At 43.0% G+C, this 21,187-nt stretch overlaps 1 protein-coding gene across 6 annotated transcripts in view; it reads left to right on the plus strand.

Annotated features, from left to right (window-relative positions):
* The window catches only part of plxna4 (plexin A4), a 721,825-nt gene that overhangs the window by 672,613 nt on the left and 28,025 nt on the right, over positions 1-21,187 (plus strand). For all 6 annotated transcript variants that reach the window (XM_059987082.1, XM_059987079.1, XM_059987077.1 and 3 more), the window contains 4 exons: positions 1,176-1,335; positions 7,849-7,952; positions 18,089-18,188; positions 19,666-19,856. In XM_059987082.1, the coding sequence (XP_059843065.1) occupies positions 1,176-1,335; positions 7,849-7,952; positions 18,089-18,188; positions 19,666-19,856 (555 nt within the window). The remainder of the gene's footprint in view (positions 1-1,175; positions 1,336-7,848; positions 7,953-18,088; positions 18,189-19,665; positions 19,857-21,187) is intronic.

Genomic DNA, 21,187 nt, shown 5'->3' on the forward strand with positions numbered 1-21,187 from the left:
GAAGCGGCAAGATTGATGACCGATATGTCACAAGGCACTTAAAGGAACAACACTCTCCAGAAAGAGTGCAGTGGCTCTCAAAGTTGGCACATTGTCACCTTAAAAGCCAGTGGAATAGAGCGACCTGGTGGCCAAGCGGTTAGCGTAACACTTTGTAGACCCAGTGATTGTTTCTGGGTTCAATTCACACCACTATCTGTAAGGAATTTGTTCCTTCTCCCCATTACCATGTGGAATTCTTCCAGGTGCTCCAGTTTCCTTCCATATTCCAAAGGCGTATGGGTTAGGGGTCGTGAGTTCTGGGCAAGCTATGTTGGTGCCGGAAACATTTGCAGGCTGCCCCCAGCATATCTCAGGCTGTGTTGGTTGTTGATGTAAATGATGCATTTTGCTGTGTTTCAGTGTTTCAGTTTATATGTGACAGACACAGATAATTTTTAAAGACCTATTATCTTTAATGCATCATAACTCTGGTCCTGTTAATAATGTCTATCTTCACTGCACTTTCTCTGTAACATCTTATTCTGCATTCTCTTTTCCGAATCACTGCCTTCAGGTGTGAAATAATCTCTCTGCATTCCATGTAGTCAATAAAGCTTTTCACTGTATTTCAGTACATGTGATAATGATCCTGGGAACAAAAGGGTTAACATATGGGAAGCCTTTGATGGCCCTGGCCTTGTACTGGCTGGAGTTTAGAAGAATAATGGAGGGATCTCATTGAAACCTATCGAATATTGAAAAGGCCTCAACAGGGTGGATGTGGAGTGGATGTTTCCAGTAGTGAGAGAGTCTAGGACCAGAGGGCACAGCCTTAGAATAGAAGGATGTCCTTTAGAACAGAGATGAAAAGGCTTTTCTTTAGCCAGTACGTGAAGTATCTGTGGAATTTATTGCTATAGACAGTTGTGAAGGCCAAGTCTTTAGGTATATTTAAAGTGAAGTTGATAGGTACTGGATTAGTAGAAGTTTCAAAGTTTATGGGCAGAAGGCAAGAGAATGGATTTGAGAGGGTTAATAAACCACCTATAATCAAATGGTGGAACAGATTCAATAGGGTGAATCTTTTGGCCTTATAATGAACCAATACCCAGAGATGAAATAATAAACTGTCCAGTCCGTGTCTTACCATTTGCAATTCCTCTTCTAATATCATTTGTTTTATGTCTCTTTAGGTTTTGAATTGTGTGAATCCAGTCAATGAGAATAGTCCTGAGATTTGCACCAAGACTCTCAACTGTGACACCATCACCCAGGTCAAGGAAAAGATCTTAGATGCCATCTTCAAGAATTTACCCTGCTCTCATCGACCAAAAGCCGCTGATATGGACTTAGGTGAGGATTGTCACTGAGAAAAAGTGAACTTTTAACACCAGCCACTGTGCTACTAGTTGGCTGCAGGCAACGTTGTTTGTGGCAGCTTTGAGTCTGGTGAATCCCTGGAATCATGAGGGAGAGAGTGGGGGGAGGGCATATGGAGATTTAGACAACTGGGGGCATTTAGAGAGAAGCTTGATAATTTTTTGAAAGATCAGGGAATTGAGCACCATGGGGATCTGGTGCAGAAAAAGAGTTGAGCCTGGGGTAAATCAGCCACAATCATATTGAATGATTGGTGAGGACTGCGTAGCTGGGTTACCAACTCTTGCTCGAGTTCAAATACTATTCTCCTCATGGGTAGACTTACCCAGGGCATAAATGCCATGAAAATCAGCTTTTTGCTACTGTAGCGCAGTACATTACAAACATGACAAATATAATTAATATCAACTTCAATTATACATAATTTGCATGACTAAATCAACAAATATAAACATCATATCAGTGTAAGTTGAGAGAAATATAGAACGAGGAATTTCAGCTCAGCTCAAGAGCCTGATACCTATGATCTCACTTTCAATGACTCTTTATCTCATATTCTTGATATTTACTGCTTATTTATTTATTGTTATTTTTTCTTTTGTATTTGCACAGTTTGTTGTCTTATGCCCATTAACTATATAACAACGACAGCACGGAAACAGGCCATCTCGGCCCTTCTAGTCCTTGCTGAACGCTTACTCTCACCCAGTCCCACTGACCTGCACTCAGCCCATAACCCTCCATTCCTTTCCTGTCCATATACCTATCCAATTTTACTTTAAATGACAACACCGAACCTGCATCTACCACTTCTACTGGAAGCTCATTCCACACAGCTACCACTCTCTGAGTAAAGAAATTCCCCCTCGTGTTACCCTTAAACTTTTGCCCCTTAACACCCAACTCATGTCCTCTTGTTTGAATCTCCCCACTCTCAATGGAAAAAGCCTATCCACGTCAACTCTACCTATCCCCCTCATAATTTTAAATACCTCTATCAGGTCCCCCCGATTGATTGTTTGTCCTGTTGGCTGCGGTCTTTCATTGATTCTGTTGTATTTCTTGGATTCACTGTGTATGCCTGCAAGGAAATGTATCTCAGGGTTGTATATGGTGACATATATGTAGTTTGATAATGAAATTACATTGAACTTTGAACTCTGGAAATCCAGGCGGGTGTTTCCAGTGCAGTGCAGGTCCTTCTCAGTTTCCTGTGTTCTGCTTGTGACTTGGCAATTCAGAACTGTGGCCAAAAACTGATTTTCCACATGGCGGAAGATGTCTGCAGCTGGCAGAACCATCCTGCCAATCTACCAGACGCTTGTTTGCATGTATGGGGTGTGCATAAGTCAGACATTCACCAGCTGGGCAGGGCGTGTACTGAGGGAGTGCTGCTGTGTCAGAAATACTGTGTTTCAGATGAAATATGAAACCCAGGCTGTGAGTGCTTTTCAGAATCAGAACCCGATTTATTATCACTGACGTGTCCTGAAATGTTTTGTGGCAGCAGTGCAGCACAGTGCATACAAAATTACTACAGGTTGCGATCAGAAATATATAAAAATAAGTAGTGAAAGAAAAGAGAGCAAAATACTGAGGTAGTGTTTTCTTGGGTTCATGAACAGTTCAGAAATCTGATGCTGTTCCTAAAACTTTGTGTGGAGCATTTTAACCCGATGCATCACAGTCTGGTACAGAGGGGTTTGAAGAGACACACTGAACGTTTAAGGAACAGCTTCTTCCCCCCCATTGATTTCTGAACGGACAAGGAACTATCCCATGAACATGACCTCAGTACTTTTGCTCTTTTTGGGCACTACTTACTTAATTTAGTATTTTTAATATTTATTTCTTATTGTAATTTTTTTGTTTTTATATGTCTTGCACTGTACTGCTGCCACAAAATTACAAATTTCACGATGTACGTCAGTGATATTAATCCTGATTCTGATGTTGTGTGTGCGTCCTCAGGCTCCTGTACCTCCTCCCTTATGGTAGTAATGAGTAGAGGATCTGTCCTGGATGGTGAGGGTCCTTAATGGTGTATGTCATCTTCTTAGCAAAGGAAAAGTTTCTGTCTTCTAGACACAGGGAAAGATTTCTCGTAGTCTGAGATATTTCCCGCTCTTTCTGCGACATTTTGTTGCTCAGGAACTGTCTCCACCAGTATAAACGCACTTTGTCAACTGTACGAGATTTTGGGACGGCTGGAATTATGAAGGGCGCTCTTCAAATGTATTTACAAGGAGCTGACAAAATACTGGCATAGATATCAGACTTTCTGCTGCTCCTCCCCCATGAATCCCACCATGACAGCTGGGGAATTTACATTCAAGTAATTAAATAAATCAGGAATTACGAAGAAAATGTTCAGTAATCATAACCGGGAAACAGCTGTGCCACTATTGAAACCCATCTGGTTCATTAATGTCCTTCACCAAACTCACCCAGCTTGCTCTGGAGGTGATTCCGGACCCACCAGTGTGGTTAAATCTTAACTGCAGCCTTACTTAAGGGGAATTAGGGATAGGCAATAAATGTTGGTATTGCCATTCACAGTCACATGGAAAATCCAATCACAATCACAACCCCTCAGTCATTTGTTAATCTCCCCAAAGAGTTTGACCAGAGCAGTGTGCCAAGGTAGTGTAGACTCAGCCATTAAATTTGGCACAGTTTTCTGACCTGGCTCACGCTGTATCTCTGGATTTCCATGTTGGGATTATCGGCTTGAACTCCTGCCAGAGAAGATTTCATAGGTATTTGGCCTTTCCAAGCCACAGATTACACCACATTTTAAAATAAACAGGTTGGCATTAATAACAAAAACATAGGTGCTTCCTGCAAGATCCAATTACCTCAAATAGAAAGGTCTGGATCACCCTCAGAGCTGCTCCGGAGTTTCTGTGAAGGTGTCTCTGGAGTGGGACTCACAATTTGGGTGAGGTCGCTCCCCACTACACCTCACACATCATGCAAATGTGATCGGGAATTTGGGAATCGGTGTAGCAGGAAAGGATAAAGCAGGCAGCAGTAGCAACCCAGCCAATTAAAATCACTGCACCTTCTTGTGGGAACGAAAAACAGAAAAATATTCCATGTTCTTGTGTTCACAAACTTTGTTTGACTTGTGACACCTGTTTTTTTTTATTATTATTGGTTTACTATTGTCACAGGTACCAAGATACAGTGAAAAGCTTGTCTTACATACTGTTCGTATTGTTACATACTGTTGTGTTTTGAGCTAGAATATGGGTCATGGTAGTGTTGTGGTTACCATAACACTTTATTGTGCCTGCGATCCTGTAAGAAGTACAGTTAAGGAGTCCATTTAACGTGTTTGTTCATTCTCCCTGTGACCGTGTGGGTTTGCCTCGGGTGTTTCGGTTTCCTCCCACACTCCAGATACTACAAATCAGTAGGTTAGTTGATCATATGGTTGTAATTGGGCAGCGTGAGCTCTGGGGCCAGGTGGGCCTGTTATCACACCTTATCGGGAATTGAAAATAACAGCTAAAATAAAGAAGGTGCAATAAAATGCAAAATCATAACAAGGTAGATTGTATGGTTAGGAGACCATCTCAGTGTACAAGATGTCCATTCAAGGGTCTGGTAACAGTGGGGTAGAAGCTGTCCATGAGCATGGTTGATCTTTTTTGCCTTCAGGCTGATGGCAAAGGGAAGAAGAGAACATGTCCAATTAGAGTTCTGATTAAGAGAATCTATTCTCAGCAGTTGACCAATGACCTCAGCTGATAAGTGTATTCCCCAGTGTGGAGTTGAGCAGGGAAGCCCAGCAGGATCCCACCTTCAGTTTCTGGTCTGTAGAAAATTATCAATCCCAGTTGGTCACAGTGCCCTTGTCCCACCCTCATATCTGCCTGCGGTCCTGACCTCTAGTAGTTCAATAATCCCAGAAACTTAGTGTGTCCATGTTCATATGCATGTCCTATACTGTGTGCATTTAAATAGTGCCTTTAACATGGTAAAAAAATACCAGTGCCTCAAAGGAATACAACCAAACAATAGCTGATGCTGGCTATTTAAAGAGACGTTAGGAAAGAAGACAAAAACTTGGCATAGGATGGAGTAACATGCACAGAAGACTGGAGGAACTCAGTGGCTTAGGCAGCGTCTGTGGAGAGGAATAAACAGCTGATATTTAAACAGTTGACATCTTTGGAAAGGGATAAACAGTTGACATTTTGTGCCAAGACTCTTCATCAGGACTAGAAAGGAAGTGGGAAGAAGCCAGAAGAATTAGGTGGAGGGAGGAGAAGGAGGACAAGTTGGCAGGTGATAGGTGAAGCCAAGTGAGGGGGAAGGTAGATGGGTGATAGAGCCAGAGAAAAGTACAACACAGAAACAGGCCCTTCAGCCCATCTAGTTCACACCGATCCATTTAAAACTGCCTTTGCCCGGCAATTTGCACCAGAACCATAGCCCTCCGTACCCCTTCCTTCCATGTACATATCCACACTTACCTTAAATGCTGAAATTGCGCTTACATGCACCAGTTGCACTGGCAGCTCTTTACACATGGACCTGACCCTTTGAGTGAAGAAGTTTCCCCTCATATTCCCCTTAAGCCTTTCAACTTTCATCCTTAACCCATAACATCTAGTTGTAGTCTCACCCAACCTCAGTGGAAAAAGTCTGCTTGCGTTTACCCCCTCATAATTTTGTATACCTCTATCAAATCTCCCCTCAATCTTTCCTTATAACTCAGCTCCTCCAAACCTGGGAACGTCCTTTTATATTTTCTCTGTACTCTTGCAACCTTATTTACAACTTTGTTTTAGGTAGGTGACCAAAACTGGACACAGTACTCCAAATTAGGCCTCACCAATGTCTTATACAACTTCAACGTAACATCCCATCACATTTACTGAATTCTTTGGGGGGGGGGTGAAGGGGAGATGAAGTAAGAAGCTGGGAGGTGATATCTGGGGAAAGTAAAGAGCTGGAAGAGAAGGAATCTGATAGGAAAGGAGAGTGGACCATGGGAGAAAGGAAAGGAGGAGTGGTACCGGGGGAGGTGATAAAAGAGAAAAGGTAAGAGGCCAGAGTGGGAAATGGAAGAAGTGAATAAGGAGAGGGAGAAAAATTACCTGAAGTTAAATAAATCAATGTTCAGACCATTAGGTTACATTTTAAGGAGGAACTTAGAAGAATAGAGAATCATAAGGCAAAGAAACTTAAGTGTGAGAAATTTAGAGCTCTGGGCAAAATAGCCAAGGTTACATTATCAGTGGTGGAGCAATTAAAATCTTATTTGATCAAGAGGCCAAAGTGAAAGGAACTTAGAAAACTTCCGAGCGATGTGGGGCTGGATGGGGCTGTGGAGCCAAGGGCTATGAAAGAATTTGAACACACAGCAGTGTTGTATGCGTGTAATCATCGTCCGGGTTAACTCAGCAAGACTGAGCATTTGAGAGAAGAACTAGGGCAGCATGAGAAGTGACATAACTTGAGTTGTTGTTCACTCTGCAGAAAATTGAACAGGGTAGAAAGAAAATCAAGTGCTCATCTTAAAAGACGGTAGTAGCCGCTTGGCTCTGTCTAACCTGCATACTTGAGGAAATGAGCTGGGCATAACAAATGACCTCTACAGACCAAGTAGGTCAACTGTCAATTGCGAGTCAATGAAACCAGTGAGAGACATTGTCCAAGCTGTAAGAGATTTCTTCCTTCCATTTGTGTAGATGTTTCTTCCTCCTGAAGTGCACAAAGTGCTTGTTTACTTTTGATAATCAAGTCCCATTGATCTGCACTTCAGGGTAGAATGGGATTTGCTCTTTTACTGAGCCTCTCCCTCCTGTTGAATGTTCATACTTGTCACCATAGGCAACCCTGAGGTTCATTTACTTGAAGACATTCACAGTAAATGCAAAGAAACACAATAGAATCAATGGAAAACTGCACACAGAGATGGACAAACAACAGATGTGCAAAAAACAATGAATTGTGCAAATACAAAAGCGCAAAGACAAAATTATAATAATAAAGAAGAATAAATTATTCAGAACACAAGCTGAAGAGTGCTTGAAAGTAAGTCCATAGTTTGTGGAACCAGTTCAGCACTGAGGTGAATGAAGTTATCTCCTCTAGTTCAGGATCTTGATAGTTGAGGGGTAATAACTATTCCTGAATCTGGTGGTGTGGACCTAAGGCATCTGTATCTCTGTCCTGTTGGCAGCAGTGAGGAGAGCATGGCCTCGATGGTGGGGGCTCCTGATAATGGATGCTGGTTTCCTGCAACAGTGCTCCTTGTAGATGTGCTCAATGGTGGGGAGGGCTTTTACCTGTGATGGACTGGGCTGTATCCACTACTTTTTGGAGACTTCTCTGTTCAAGAGCATTGGTGCTTCCATACCCGGCCACACCGCAATAATAATTTTATCTCATTATTAACTTTCCACTCATCTCTATGCCCTCCACACTCCCATACCCCTACCCACTGATGGGACCCTCCCCTTCTGACAGAATGGCGACAGGGAAGGATGACCCGAGTGATCCTGCAGGACGAGGATGTCACCACGAAGATCGAGAATGACTGGAAGCGGCTGAACACACTGGCACATTATCAGGTGAGGCAAGCATGGAAGCTCTTCTGGGGCAGCTGTCAGTCAGCACCTCAGAGAGAGCAAGAAAAAGGTTGAATTGGATCGGAAGGGCTGGCCGTACGCCTTGTGCAAATTACAGATTCCTCCCTCTGATGGAAACGTCCTTTCTTCATTAATGTGCAAATAATTTGGAAGATAAGCCATCAACCGCTAAATTAGGGATTTGACTTTGGACCACATTGGTGTTAAATTAAATGTCACAGTGTTGACTGCCAGCGTGGAGGTGGGAAGGGAAAACAGATTAGAAATTGATTGGATCGGAGATGTGATAATGAAGACAGGAGTTAATTCTTTCATTGGAGAGGGCAAGTTATCCTTGACAAATCTTGTCAGAATCTCAGGTTGTTAGTGTGCTGGCAGTGCAGGAGGGTCCAATATTGAAAGTGATAGTTTTGAGCTTTTTCATCAGTGATGTTAATGCCTGCCTGCATATGTAATTCTCTGTATTGTGAGCACCTAAATTCTGCTAATAAATAATAAAGCCAAAGTTGATGGCCATGTCCACGAGGTTTTCTGACAGGATGTGATCAATTTAAATAAATATACGCCACTTGACTCCAGGTGCAAGGGATTGATATGAATATTGCTCACCTATTTCTGCTCAGAGTGAGTGTGTCGAATGAATAATTGGACAGCAGGAGCTGGCAGACGCTATCATTACAATCGGTTGAAATTTGTTTGCTTTATTTCGTACCTCGCACTGCTTTACGCAGGGGGCAAACATAGAGGCACAGCCTCAGAATCGAGGGACATCCCTTTGGAACAGACATGAGGAGGAATTTCCTCAGCCAGAGGCTGTTGAATCTGTGGAATTCATTACCATAGACGTCAATGAAGGCCAGGTCGTTGGATGTATTTTAGGATGAGATTGATAGGTTCTTGATTGGTAAGGGGTTCAGGGTTCTCAAGTCAAGTCAAATCACTTTTATTGTCATTTTGACCATAACTACTGGTACAGTACATTGTAAAAATGAGACATTTTTCAGCACCTTGGTGTTACATGACACAGTACAAAAACTAGACTGAACTACGTAAAAAAAACACAGAGAAAACTACACTAGACTACAGACCTAGACAGGACTACATAAAGTGCACAAAAACAGTGCAGGCATTACAGTAAATAATAAACAGGACAATAGGGCAAGGTGTCAGTCCAGGCTCTGGGTATTGAGGAGTCTGATAGCTTGGGGGAAGAAACTGTTACACAGTCTGGTTGTGAGAGCCCGAATGCTTTGGAGCCTTTTCCCAGACAGCAGGAGGGAGAAGAGTTTGTATGAGGGGTGCAGAGGGTCCTTCATAATGCCCTTTCCTTTGCGGATGCAGCGTATAGTGTAAATGTCCGTGATGGCGGGCAACGAGACCCCGATGATCTTGCTGCTGGGCTTTCTTTGCTATGGAGCTGGTGTTGAGGGATGAGGTGAGATTCTCCGTCAGGTGAACACCAAGAAATTTGGTGCTCTTAATGATCTCTACTGAGGAGCCGTTGATGTTCAGCGGGGAGTGGTCGCTCTGCGCCCTCCTGAAGTCAACAAATATCTCTTTTGTTCGCATTAAGAGACAGGTTGTTGGCTCTGCACGCAGGAGATTGGGATTAAGGAAACTAAATCTTCCATGACTGAATAGCAGAGGAGTCTCAATGGAATGAATGGCCTAATTCTCTTCCTATATCTTATGGTAAACACATTTTTCATCTCTGATTTTAAGCCAAGACAATTACTACAATTATCTTGTTTTATGAAAATGATTAAAACAAGATAAAATAAGCATAACCCTCAACCATCAGGTTCCTGAACTGGGGTGGATCACTTCACTCACTTCAAGTCTGAACTGATTCCACAACCTACACACTCACTTTCAACACACTTTCTCAGTATTATTTATTTTTCTTTGCACATTGGTTGTTTGTCAATCTTTGGTAATGTATAGGTGTTAATAAATTCTATTGCATTTCTTTATTTTCCTGTAAATACCTGCAAGAAAATGAATCTCAAGGTAGTAAATGGTTACCTAAATGTACTTAGATTAATACATTTATTTTGACTTGGAAGACAAATCCAAAGGGAGTCAGGCCTTCTGCCCCAACATATGTAGCACATCTGATGCCATTTCACTGCAACATTACAACTTCCTGCAACTCCGCTATCACAAGCTGAACTTCAGATGTGAGGTTAAAGCTGCCTGTTTCAGAGGAAGTACCACTTTAGATCTGGCCTTTGCTTCTTCTAAGGGCAATGAGACATGTAATGTAGGATAGCTTTATTTCCCAGAGTATTAAGCATAAAGATGTATGAAGCATTGTGCAGAAGGACACAGATCAGGGCAGTGTCATCCCCTTCAGGCTCCTGTCCAGGTCACATGTCATCCTTCTTCATCAGTGGGTCAAAGTCATGGGGATTCTCTACCCAGCAACGTGAGTGCAGGAACGTAATAGCTCAAAAAAAACCCCTCAATAATATCCTCCAAGCCTGATCAGAAGCATTCCGATCCTGAAAATGTAAAATCTCATTCCCTATCAGCTAGTCCATGACTTCCTGCAATGATCCAGGCAGACAGATGTAATTTGAGGGAAGACATTCTCCCTGGTGGCTTTCATCCTGCCATCAGTCACCCTCCCTTGCAAGGCATCGTCTTCTTACAAATGTTAAACTATAAATAGATGGGGTGGAGATACGTCCCTACTAAAGGTGCTCTCTCCCTCAGCTAGCCTGCAAGTCACCCTTGAGCTAGGTGCACCTGCTTAGCGCACCCAATCAGGGCCAAGTGAAACCATGGGAGCAGGTGGCGGATGGTCGTATGAGCAGCTGGTGCACATCACAAGTGCTGGTTATGCGACTACTAATGTCAGGCAGACAATCTCTGAAGAGTATTGATAATGGCTGGGGTCAACAGCCTTGTAAAGACACTGCCCAGAAGAGCAAAATGGCAAACCATTTCTGGAGAAAAATTTGCCAAGCTCAATCATGGTCACAGAAAGACCATGATGATGACAATGATGATGATAAGTAGCCTGTGGTAAGATTACAGAGGAAAATAGTGGATCCAAGTCGATGCTGCATAGGACTTGTTTTCCTGGGATGTAGGAAGTTGAGTTATATAGAATCATACAGAACAGAAACAGGCCCTTCAGCCCAACTAGTTCATGCTGACCAAAAATCCCCATCCAAGCTAGTTTAATTTGCCAGTAAGCTAGTCCCATTTATCTATATATTGCTATATAGAACCTTGAGGTGAACGTTCATAGTCTTTGTCACAGAGCAGGAGAGTTTAAAACTGTGACCAGTGTGTGAGGCAGATTGTGGACAGGAAAAGATAAAAGATTGCTTTATTTGTCACACGTGCATTGCAACATCGGAGCATATAGTGAAATGTGTCATTTGTGTCAATGACCGACGCAGTCCAGAATGTGCTGGGGACAGCCAGCAAGTGTCACCACACATTCCAGCACCAACATAGTGATGCACCATCAATAACTCACTCTGAGACGTAAGGCGAGGTATCGGCTTTTATTGACTGGAAGAAGGAACCAGGAGTGAGTGACCATCATACTACGTCATGGAGACTGAGAGAGAGCATAGGCTTCAGATCGCCTTTATACAGGGGTCTGTGGGAGGAGCCACAGGAGCAGTCAGCAGGGGGCGTGTCCAGACAGGCACACGTAGTTCACCACACATAGCTTGCCCATAATTTACTAACGCAAACTTGTGTGTTTTTGGAACGTGGGAGGAAAAGGAGTCTTTGATCCTAGGTTGGACTTGGGTGGTGGTTCCTACAGTGCACCACGGTCTTGAATCTCCCTTGATTCCTCTGGAGTTCTTTGCAGCGAATAACCAACACAGTTGAGCCCTGGTCACTGGCATCCTGTCATGACCCTGAAGTTGTTCTAGAGCAGTGTAATGCTCAATCAGGTTCGTTGGTCTGGCAAGTGATGCAGAAAGCATTCTCTGTGAACAGGTTTATTAATCATTTATTTACAAAGAGTAAAAATTTGACCAAACATTAATGTTCCCCAAGTTACAGACACTACAAAGGTGAATACTCTGCAGACCTGTGTACATTCAGCCAGCATACATTGTTAAAAGTGTGCACTGAGCATACCTTCCCAAAGGTCTTGTCATAAACAAAGGAAGAAGAGAGCAAGCCCCTTCCATGAGTTATTTTTAATACCCAGGACATTTGAAACTGGACACCAACGGGAAAAGCAACTGCAGCTTCTAGACTACCCAATTACAATGGAAGCGACTTTCGACAACCAAAATAAGGCATGTCCCCACAGGACCAGCAAGGGTTCCCAACCCGGGGTCCAGGGACCCCTCAGTTAATGGTAGGGGTCGATGACATAAAAAAGGCTGTAGTCATATAATACTGAGCAACAACCAGACTCGATTGCAAGCAGCCTTCAAAATGCTAAAGGAAGGAAGCTGGTGAATTAAAAAAAAATAATTCTTCTGTGTTCTACAGACTGATGAAGTCCTCTGCTTTTGTGAATCCACTCATTCAGTGCTACTGGAAGCTGTTTATTCTGAGGCAATGGATTTGTTTGTGAGAGAAGGGACAAAATGAACATTGTTGGTTCAGCTTACACACCCTGTAGTTGTAATATGATGAGGTCCACAGAATACGGTGCCAGTTCTTACCAGCTCATCAAGTGATAAGCAGCGCTTGTTGGTTGGGTACGAGGACGTGTAAACAGACCTGGAACTCCAAGGATGTTGACTTGGCAGATATTCTGCCTTATGGTGGTAGAGATTTTTAAGATTGTTATTAACGAATCCATCTGCAAATTATGGAGTACTTTTGGGCCCCATGTCTAAGGAAAGATGTGCTGACTCTGGAGAGGATTCAGAGGAGATTCACAAGAATAATCACAAGATTGAAAGGCGTATGAGGAACATCTGATATCTTTGGGCATGTATTCAATTAACTTCAGAAGGATGATAGGGGAATCTCACTGAAGCCTGCCAGATAATGAAAGGCCCAGGTAAGTGGACAGAGAGATGTTTTCATTTGTGGGCAAGTCTATAATCTCAGGGCACAGCCTCAGAATAAAGGGCAACTCTTTAAAACTGGGATGAGGAGGAATTTCTTCAGCCAGAGGGTGTTGAATCTGTGGATATCATTGCCACAGAGGGCTGAGAAGGCCAAGTCATTAGGTGTATTTAAGGCAGAGATAGATACATTCTTGATCTATAAGGGTGTTAAGGTTACAGAGAGACAATGGGAAAATAAGGTTGAAAAAATTTGGCCATAATTTAGTGATGGAGCAGAATCGAGGGGCTAAGTAGCCTAATTCTGCTCCTATGTTCTGTGGTCATAAGTTTAGGAGCAACCTCTTTATCCACAGAGTGGTTAGACCACACGATGTGGATGTTTGAGAGGGAACACCACAATGGGGAACACCAGGATTTAATTAGAGATGAGAGAAAAGATGTGATATGTAGATATAATGTGATAAAATATGTGACAGGAAGGTAATTGGAGAATGAACAGTTGGACCACAATCTCTGCTTTTGATCTATGAACTCTACATTTTTGGTAAAATGTGCTTTGAAAAGCATTGTGAAATTAAGTATAAAAGAGGCAATACTTGCAACATGCTGGAGAAGCTCAGCAGGTCAGACAGCATCTAGGGAGAGGAATAAACAGCCAATGCTTCAAGCTGAGACCCTTCATCAGCTCTGGAAAGGAAGCCAGAATACGAGGGTGGGAGGAGGGGATCGAGAAGAAACTGACGTGTGATAGGTGAAACCAGTGGAGGAGGAAGGTGGGTAGGTGGGGGAGGGGATGAAGTAAGAATCTGGGAGATGATTGGTGTAAGAGGTGAAAGGCTGAAGAAGAAGGAACCTGATAGGAGAAAGGGAAGGAGGAAGGTGACGGGCAGGTGGAGAGAGGAGGAGGGTGAGCGGGGAGCCAGAATGCAGAATGAAAAGAGAAAGGGGAAGGAGAGGAATTAGCATCAGATTGAGGCTACCCAGATGGAATTTGAGGTATTGTTCCTCCAGCCTGAGAGCAGCACTTTCAATGGAAGGCAGCATAGTGTTACAGCAGTCACATTGCTGCTTATTAGCTTCAGTAACCCAGGGCCAGTCCAGGTATCGTTGCTGTTAGCTGTTCAATTCCCACACTGTTCTGGAAGGACTCTGTGGAATGCTTGGGTTTGCCCGGGTGCTCCATTTTCCTTCCACAGTCCAAAGACGTACCAGGTACATTAATTCGCCATCATAAATTATCCCATGATTAAATTAGGGTTAATCGGATTTGTCAGAAGATGCTGAGTCCTAAGGTTCTTGTACCTTCTTCCTGATTGCAGCAGTGGGAAGAGAACATGTCCTAAGTGGTGGGGGTCCCTGATGATGGATGCTGCTTTCCTTCATCAACGCTCCATGCAGTGGCTGGGAGGGCTTTACCCGTGATGGACAGGGCCATGTCCACTACTTGGTGGAGGATTTTCTGTTCAAGGGCATTGGTAATTCCATACCAGGCTGTGATACAGCCAGTCAATATACTCTCCACTAGACATCTATAGAAGTTTGTTAAAGTTTTAGGTGTCCAGCCGAATCTCCAGAAACTCCTAAGGAAATAGAGACACTGTCATGCTTTCTTCGTAATAAATCAATAACTAATTAAACCTTAGGCTGCATGCCTAGTGTAGGTGGGTGGAAGTGTGGAGTAATGGGTAGGTGAGAGAGAAAAGATTACAGGCAAGTAAGAGTGGAAAAAGGGAGAAATAGATTACTTGCATAGATCCAGTGGGCTGAACGGTCTCCTCTACCTTAAGAAAGATTCTGAAATAGGAAGGTGATACTTGAAATAACTTGAGCTGTAGCTCTGCCAGTGGCTGGAAGATCAGCAATTCCCAGGAAATGTAATAACTGTCGTCATTCCCTCCACACGTTCCCACTTGCATTTAGTTGCTGTGGCTCTAATAAAAGCTGTAACCAAATTAGGTCAATAAGTGTGACATGAAGAATTAGATCTTTGCTGAGAGAGAGAGAGATAGATGAGATTCTACGCAGGGTGGTGCAAGTAGACAATGTGCTAATGCAGCCAAAACTATTAACTGTACAAGTAATGTTTGAACAGTGTATACATCAATTGAATCCCAATATTGGATCTGTGCCTGTAAAGCTCTCAGCAAATTACAGTCATTGAGCTACCCTCCGCAGAGAATTCAATAGATTCATGAGTGTGTCTTTTTCTTTATGCACAACTCTCCTGCAACATTAATGGACTCCTGTTAAACATTCTTAAATAATTTTCTCATTTACAGTGAATGGTGTTTTTGATATGAAGGATCTTGGGACACAGGTATATAGCTCCTGAAACTGGCAACAAAGATTGGCATGCTGGTGAGGAAAGCATAAGGCATTGTTGTCTTCAATGACTGAGTCACTGAGTACAAGGGTTGAGTAAGTAGATGAACGGGAATTGTATGGAGGGCAGGTGCAGGTCGATGACAGTAACAGATGGGCCAAAGGGCCAGCTTCTGTGTTGTAGTTTTCTGTGACTCTATGTTCAAAACACTGGTTGGGGAACACTTTGGAGTATGGTGTCACCATACTGCTGGAAAGCAGTGTTTAAGCTGGAGAGGGTACAGAACGGATTCACAAGGACGTTGCTTGGTTTGGAGGGCTTGAGTCAGAAGGGGAGTCTGGATGGGCTGGTTTGATTTCCCGGGAGTGAAGGGGTCTAGTGAGGGACATTGCACAGCTACTGTGCACTCACTGGCCACTTTATTGGGTACCTCCTATACTTAATAATGTGGCCACTGAGTGTATGTTCATGGTCTTCTGCTGCTGTAGCCCATCCACTTCAAGGTTTAGCATGTTGTGCATTTAGAGAAGCTCTTCTACAGACCACTGTTGTAATGCATGGTTACTTGAGTTACTAACACCTTCCTTTCAGCTTGACCCACTCTGGCCGTTCTCCACTGACCGCTCTCATTAACAAGATGTTTTTGCCCAAAGAACTACTGCTCACTGGATTTTTTTTTTGTGTTTCGCACCATTCTCTATAAGCGCTAGAGATTGTGGTGGGTGAAAATCCCAGGAGCTCAGCAGTTTCTGAGGTACTCAGACCATCCCAAAGCTTTATGCTTTGGCTGTTGGTAGGGTCACCCAGGCCAAACAGATCCAAGGGTAGAGGCCAGACACCGGTCCCCCAGGTTTGAGGGTTCAGCTCAGGGCTAACAACCCTGACTGGTCAAAAAAAAGTTACAGAAACAGCACTGAAGAATCCTTCTGCATCTGAGTGCAATGATGTTCCTGAGACTCCGCCTAAGACTTACGTGACTGATAGTAGTGAAAACCAAAAGGAGGCTACTAGCTCAATAAAGGAAGCCCTGAACACTGCCAGAGATGGAGGACCTATATTGCTGCCTTAAATGCCAGTGGCATCATGGGTAGTGAGTACTGCTGGCAAATTACCAGATTCCAAATATGTACAGGTTAGTGGGTGCAAGTGGGCAGTGCAGGCACATTGGGCCGATAGTGCCTGTTATTGAGTTGTATCTCTAACATAATAAAAAGATCAAAAACAACTGGTCTGAAAGGATGGTGGAGTCCAAAGTCTCATTGTAGAGTAGGCAATAATAAACCACAAATTGGGAAGTGAAATTAATCTGAACAGTCTTATTGGAAAGTATTGACAAGATGGACTAAATGGCCTGCTCTTCAGTCCTAAATCACCATGATCTGGACATTTGTGGAGAGTTCTCACATTGATTTCTTTTTTCAAAATGTTGTGGTAAAGGGTTCACAATGCAGGATATCGGCAAAATGTTGTGGTGAAGATCGTTAAAGAGTAGGTTAGGTGTTATCCAGGACATAGAAAGGGGTCAAAAGACTCTCATTGTAAGTTGGACCAGAAGATGGTGCTGAGTCTGGAGGGACTTTTTCTCCATGTACTCTCTCCTTCTTGGTCTCTGAATACAGTTCAGTGTTACCAACCCATATGTTGTAGACTGAAATACTTTATTAGATGTATGGTTTCTGGCAACTGTATTGATTCTTCATTCTCACAGAATAACTGCCATCTTGTTGACAAATGTGGCTTCTGGGAAGTCTATAGGGCTTCATTGCCCATTGTGGAACCTGGGAGAAGTTAGCATAAATTTGTTATCAAAGTACATACTGTATACATTACCGCATACTACATTGAGTTTAATTTTATTGTGGGCATTTACGGTAAATAAAGAATTATAACAGAATTTTACAAAAAAGCTATACATAAACAGAGCAAGATTGACATATAACCAATTGACGGGAGAAGACAAACAGTGCAAATAAAAATAATACTGAAATGTTAGTCTGTAGGTCTTGGAATCAGTTCAGGATTGAGGTGAGTGAAGTTCCCCATGCTCATTCAGGAGCCTGATGGTAGAAGGGTAATAACTATTCCTGAACCTGTGGTGTGGGGCCAAAGGGTTCTCTGCCTCCTGTCCAGTGGTAGAAGTGAGAAGAGCGTATGGTCTAGATGGTGGCTATCCTTGATGATAGATACTGCTTTCTTGTGGATGCACTCCATGGTGGGTAGGACTTTGCCTGTGATGGATTGGGCTGTGCCCACAACTTGCCGTGGTGCACTCCCTCTAATTTAACTTTGTCTTGAGATTATCAATATGCATGGTCATCAACTCCTTGCTGGTGATGGTGGTGCTTGTGCATGGAACCGAATCCTTCTGAGCTCTGGAACTTGGTCTCATCAATAATTGGGATTTGCTGTCATGCAGACAGGAATCCACATCTGGAGTTAACGCTCCCTTAAATGAAGTAAATATATGGGTATTGAAGAAAGGAGTTAGAGATCTGTTCTCTGTTCCAGAGCAGTTTACAGTCTTCCCAGTAAGCTAGCATTGGCTGGCACCTGCTTTTACACAGAAAAATTAAGAAAGATTGTGCCACACTAAATTGTTGACAATAATCCTTCCATAGATTATCTGTTGCTGTATGTACAAATGAATCCCTTGACTATGCTGCTGATTGGCAGTCTCTTCCAGATATTCATTATTTTCAGTGCAATTAGAACAAAAAGCAAAATCTTTGAGTTGCTTGATGAGTTTTTCATCTTTTTTTTCCCTTTCCAAAACCCCCAATCCTCCATAGGTGACAGATGGCTCTGTAGTTGCACTGGTTCCCAAGCAAACAACGGCGTACAATGCTGTCAATAATTCCACTGTCTCTCGAACCTCAGCCAGCAAATATGGTGAGTTCTATCTGCCCCATATTGACCAACCCTTCTCCCATTTCACAGCACATCCTAGATGAAGCTTATCTTCCGTTGTTGTCCTTCCCCCGGCCAGTGTGGGCTTGTTGTTGTTTTGGATCAAGAAACAGAGAGCTGATTAATGAGAGAAATGACGGAAGATTTACACAAAAATACATCATCCAGTCTAATTAGCTCCTGCTGCTATTTATGCTCTACAATTTTTGTTTTGTTTTGAATACAAGGCCAAGATTTGTTGCCTCATTCTAAGTGACCTTCAGCTCAACGGCTGGCAACGCCATTTCAGAGAGTTAAACATATTCCTGTGGATCTGGAATCAGGTATAGTTTAGATCCAGTGAGCATGGCAGGCAGACAAAGATGATATGTTTTCTCATTTACATTTTATAGTCAATGGTACTTGTTTTCCATAATTCTAGATCTTTGTCTAATTAGCTATATTTAATTTATACAAAATTATGAAGGTGTAGATAGGGTAAATGTAAGCAGGCTTTTCCCACTGAGGTTGGGCGGGACTACAACCAGAGGTCGCGGGTTAAGGGTGAAATTTGAAACGTTTAAGAGGAACACGAGGGGAAATTTCTTCACTCGGAGGGTCGTGAGAGTGTGGAATGAGCTACCAGCACAAGTGGGGCATGCAAGCCCAATTTCAACTCTTAAGCGAAGTTTGGATAGGTACATGGAAGGTAGGGGTATGGAGGGCTATGGTCCCGGTGCAGGTCGATGGGAGTCAGCAGTTTAAATGGTTTTGGCATGGACTAGGTGGGTCAAAAGGCCTGTTTCTATGACTCCATGAATTCCTCAGCTGTTGCATTGGGGTCTGAAGATAAATACTTTGAGCCTTCTGAGCATGAATTTGGCCATGTATAGTAACTGTGTACTTCAACAAAGACAGGCTTAGACAGAGTAAACACCAGCACTCTTTACCCAGGATAATATCAGAAGACTTCTTTTTACAGTGATTGGAGGAAAGTTTTGGATAGGTGTCAGTTAGGTGTTTTTTTACACAGAAGATGGTGGGGGCCTGGAACACACTGCTGAGGGTGGTGGTGGAGGCAGATACGTTACGGACATTGAAGGGAACCTTGGACAGGCACATGGATGAAAGAAAAATGGAAGGCCAAGTGGAAGACAGGTCCAGATTGATTTTGGAGTTTTTTGAACCACTCTCCTAAACCATGGAACTGAATACCTAAAACTATATGGGATGCAGACAGAGTAGACACTTATAAATACCAGCTCAAAACCTATTTATTTAACCTTGGTTTTAACCAACATCTTTTTGCCTTTTATTTTCATGTTTGCACTTTTATCCCATTTTAAAGCACTTTGAACTACAACACTTGCAAAGCGTGGTGCCTTACCGTGCTAGAATCGCTAGATTTACCAACCTCAGAAATCCTGAGCATGTGAGAGGGACTAGTTCAATACAGATCACATTCCCTTCTCTCTTACAGAAACCATGATCCGAAACACAGGCAGCCCTGACAGCCTGCGCTCCCGCACCCCAATGATCACTCCTGATCTGGAGACCGGAGTCAAGGTCTGGCATCTGGTCAAGAACCACGAGCATGGAGACCAGAAGGAGGGCGATCGGGGCAGTAAGATGGTGTCCGAGATCTACCTGACACGACTTCTGGCGACAAAGGTAACATAGAAAGCCTAACACGGGGGGCGGGGGGGGGGGTATAATTTTAATGTGATTGGAGGAATGCATAGAAGTAAGTTTTTGACACAGAGTGGTGGTTGCATGGAATGTGCTACGAGAGGCGGTGGTAGTCGCCGATACATGAGGGACATTTAAGAAACTCTTAGGTAGGCAAATGGATGAAAAAAATGAAGGGATTTGTGGGAGTGAAGGGTTAGACTGGTAGTAATAATAATAATAGTAATTTTATTTATAGAGCAGTTTTCATACAGATAAAGGAGTTCAAAGTGCTTTAGAATACAATAAAATACAAACATGAAAATAAAAGACAAAAAAGATGTGAGTTATAAGCAAGGTTAAATAAAGAGGTTTTGAGCCGGTGTTCAGAAATGTCAGCTGAGTCTGCATGCTTTATAGTTTCAGGTATTGAATTCCACAGTTCAGGAGCGTAGTTCAAAACCAATGATCTGCCAATTATCTTTTGAGGGAGATTGATTAAATTTAAGAGACTGGCAGAAGAAGACCCGAAACCTTGGATTATAAAATGAAAAAAATCTGTGATGTACTCCGGTGCCAGACCATTGAGAGCTTTAAAAACAAGTAAGAGAAATAAAAGATGCAGAATGCCAATGCAGAACAGCTAGGCTGGGAGTGATATGTTCCCTCATCCTGGTTTTAGTTAAAAGTCTGTCAGCGGCATTCTGAATGAGTTGAAATTTGTCACTTAGATCACGTCGTTTCCCCATTCTGATGTTTGGTCTGAACAATAACTGAACCTCTTATTCACGTCTGCATGCTTTTATGCTTTGAGTTGCTGCCACATGATTGGCTGATCAGGTACTTGCATTAATGAGCAGGTGTGCACTAGCCCCCCTCCTTACCACACTGGGACAGCAAGGTGGTGTTGTGGTTATCATAACACTATTACAGCACCAGCACCTCGCGTCTGTAAGGAGTTTGTACGTTCTCCCCATTATCGCGTGGGTTTCCTCTGGCTACTCCGGTTTCCTTGTACAATCGAGAAAGGACGTGTGGGTGGGTTGAGTCCTGACGAAGGGTCTCGGCCCGAAACGTCGACAACGCTTCTCCCTGTAGATGCTGCCTGGCCTGCTGTGTTCCACCAGCAGTTTGTGTGTGTTGTTGTGGGTGGGTAGTTTAATTGGTCACATGGGTGCAATGGGGTGGGGGGGGCACAGGCTCACTGGACCAAAAACATCTGTTACCGTGCTGTACCTCTAAATAAAATAAATTTCTGGCTTTATTTGTACCTGGAAACCTATCTGTCTGTGAATAAGGAGGTGTTATATTTATTTCTCCCCCATAATTTAAAT

The sequence above is a fragment of the Hypanus sabinus genome, chromosome 13 (genome assembly GCF_030144855.1).
Source record: "Hypanus sabinus isolate sHypSab1 chromosome 13, sHypSab1.hap1, whole genome shotgun sequence".
Classification (NCBI taxonomy): domain Eukaryota; kingdom Metazoa; phylum Chordata; class Chondrichthyes; order Myliobatiformes; family Dasyatidae; genus Hypanus; species Hypanus sabinus.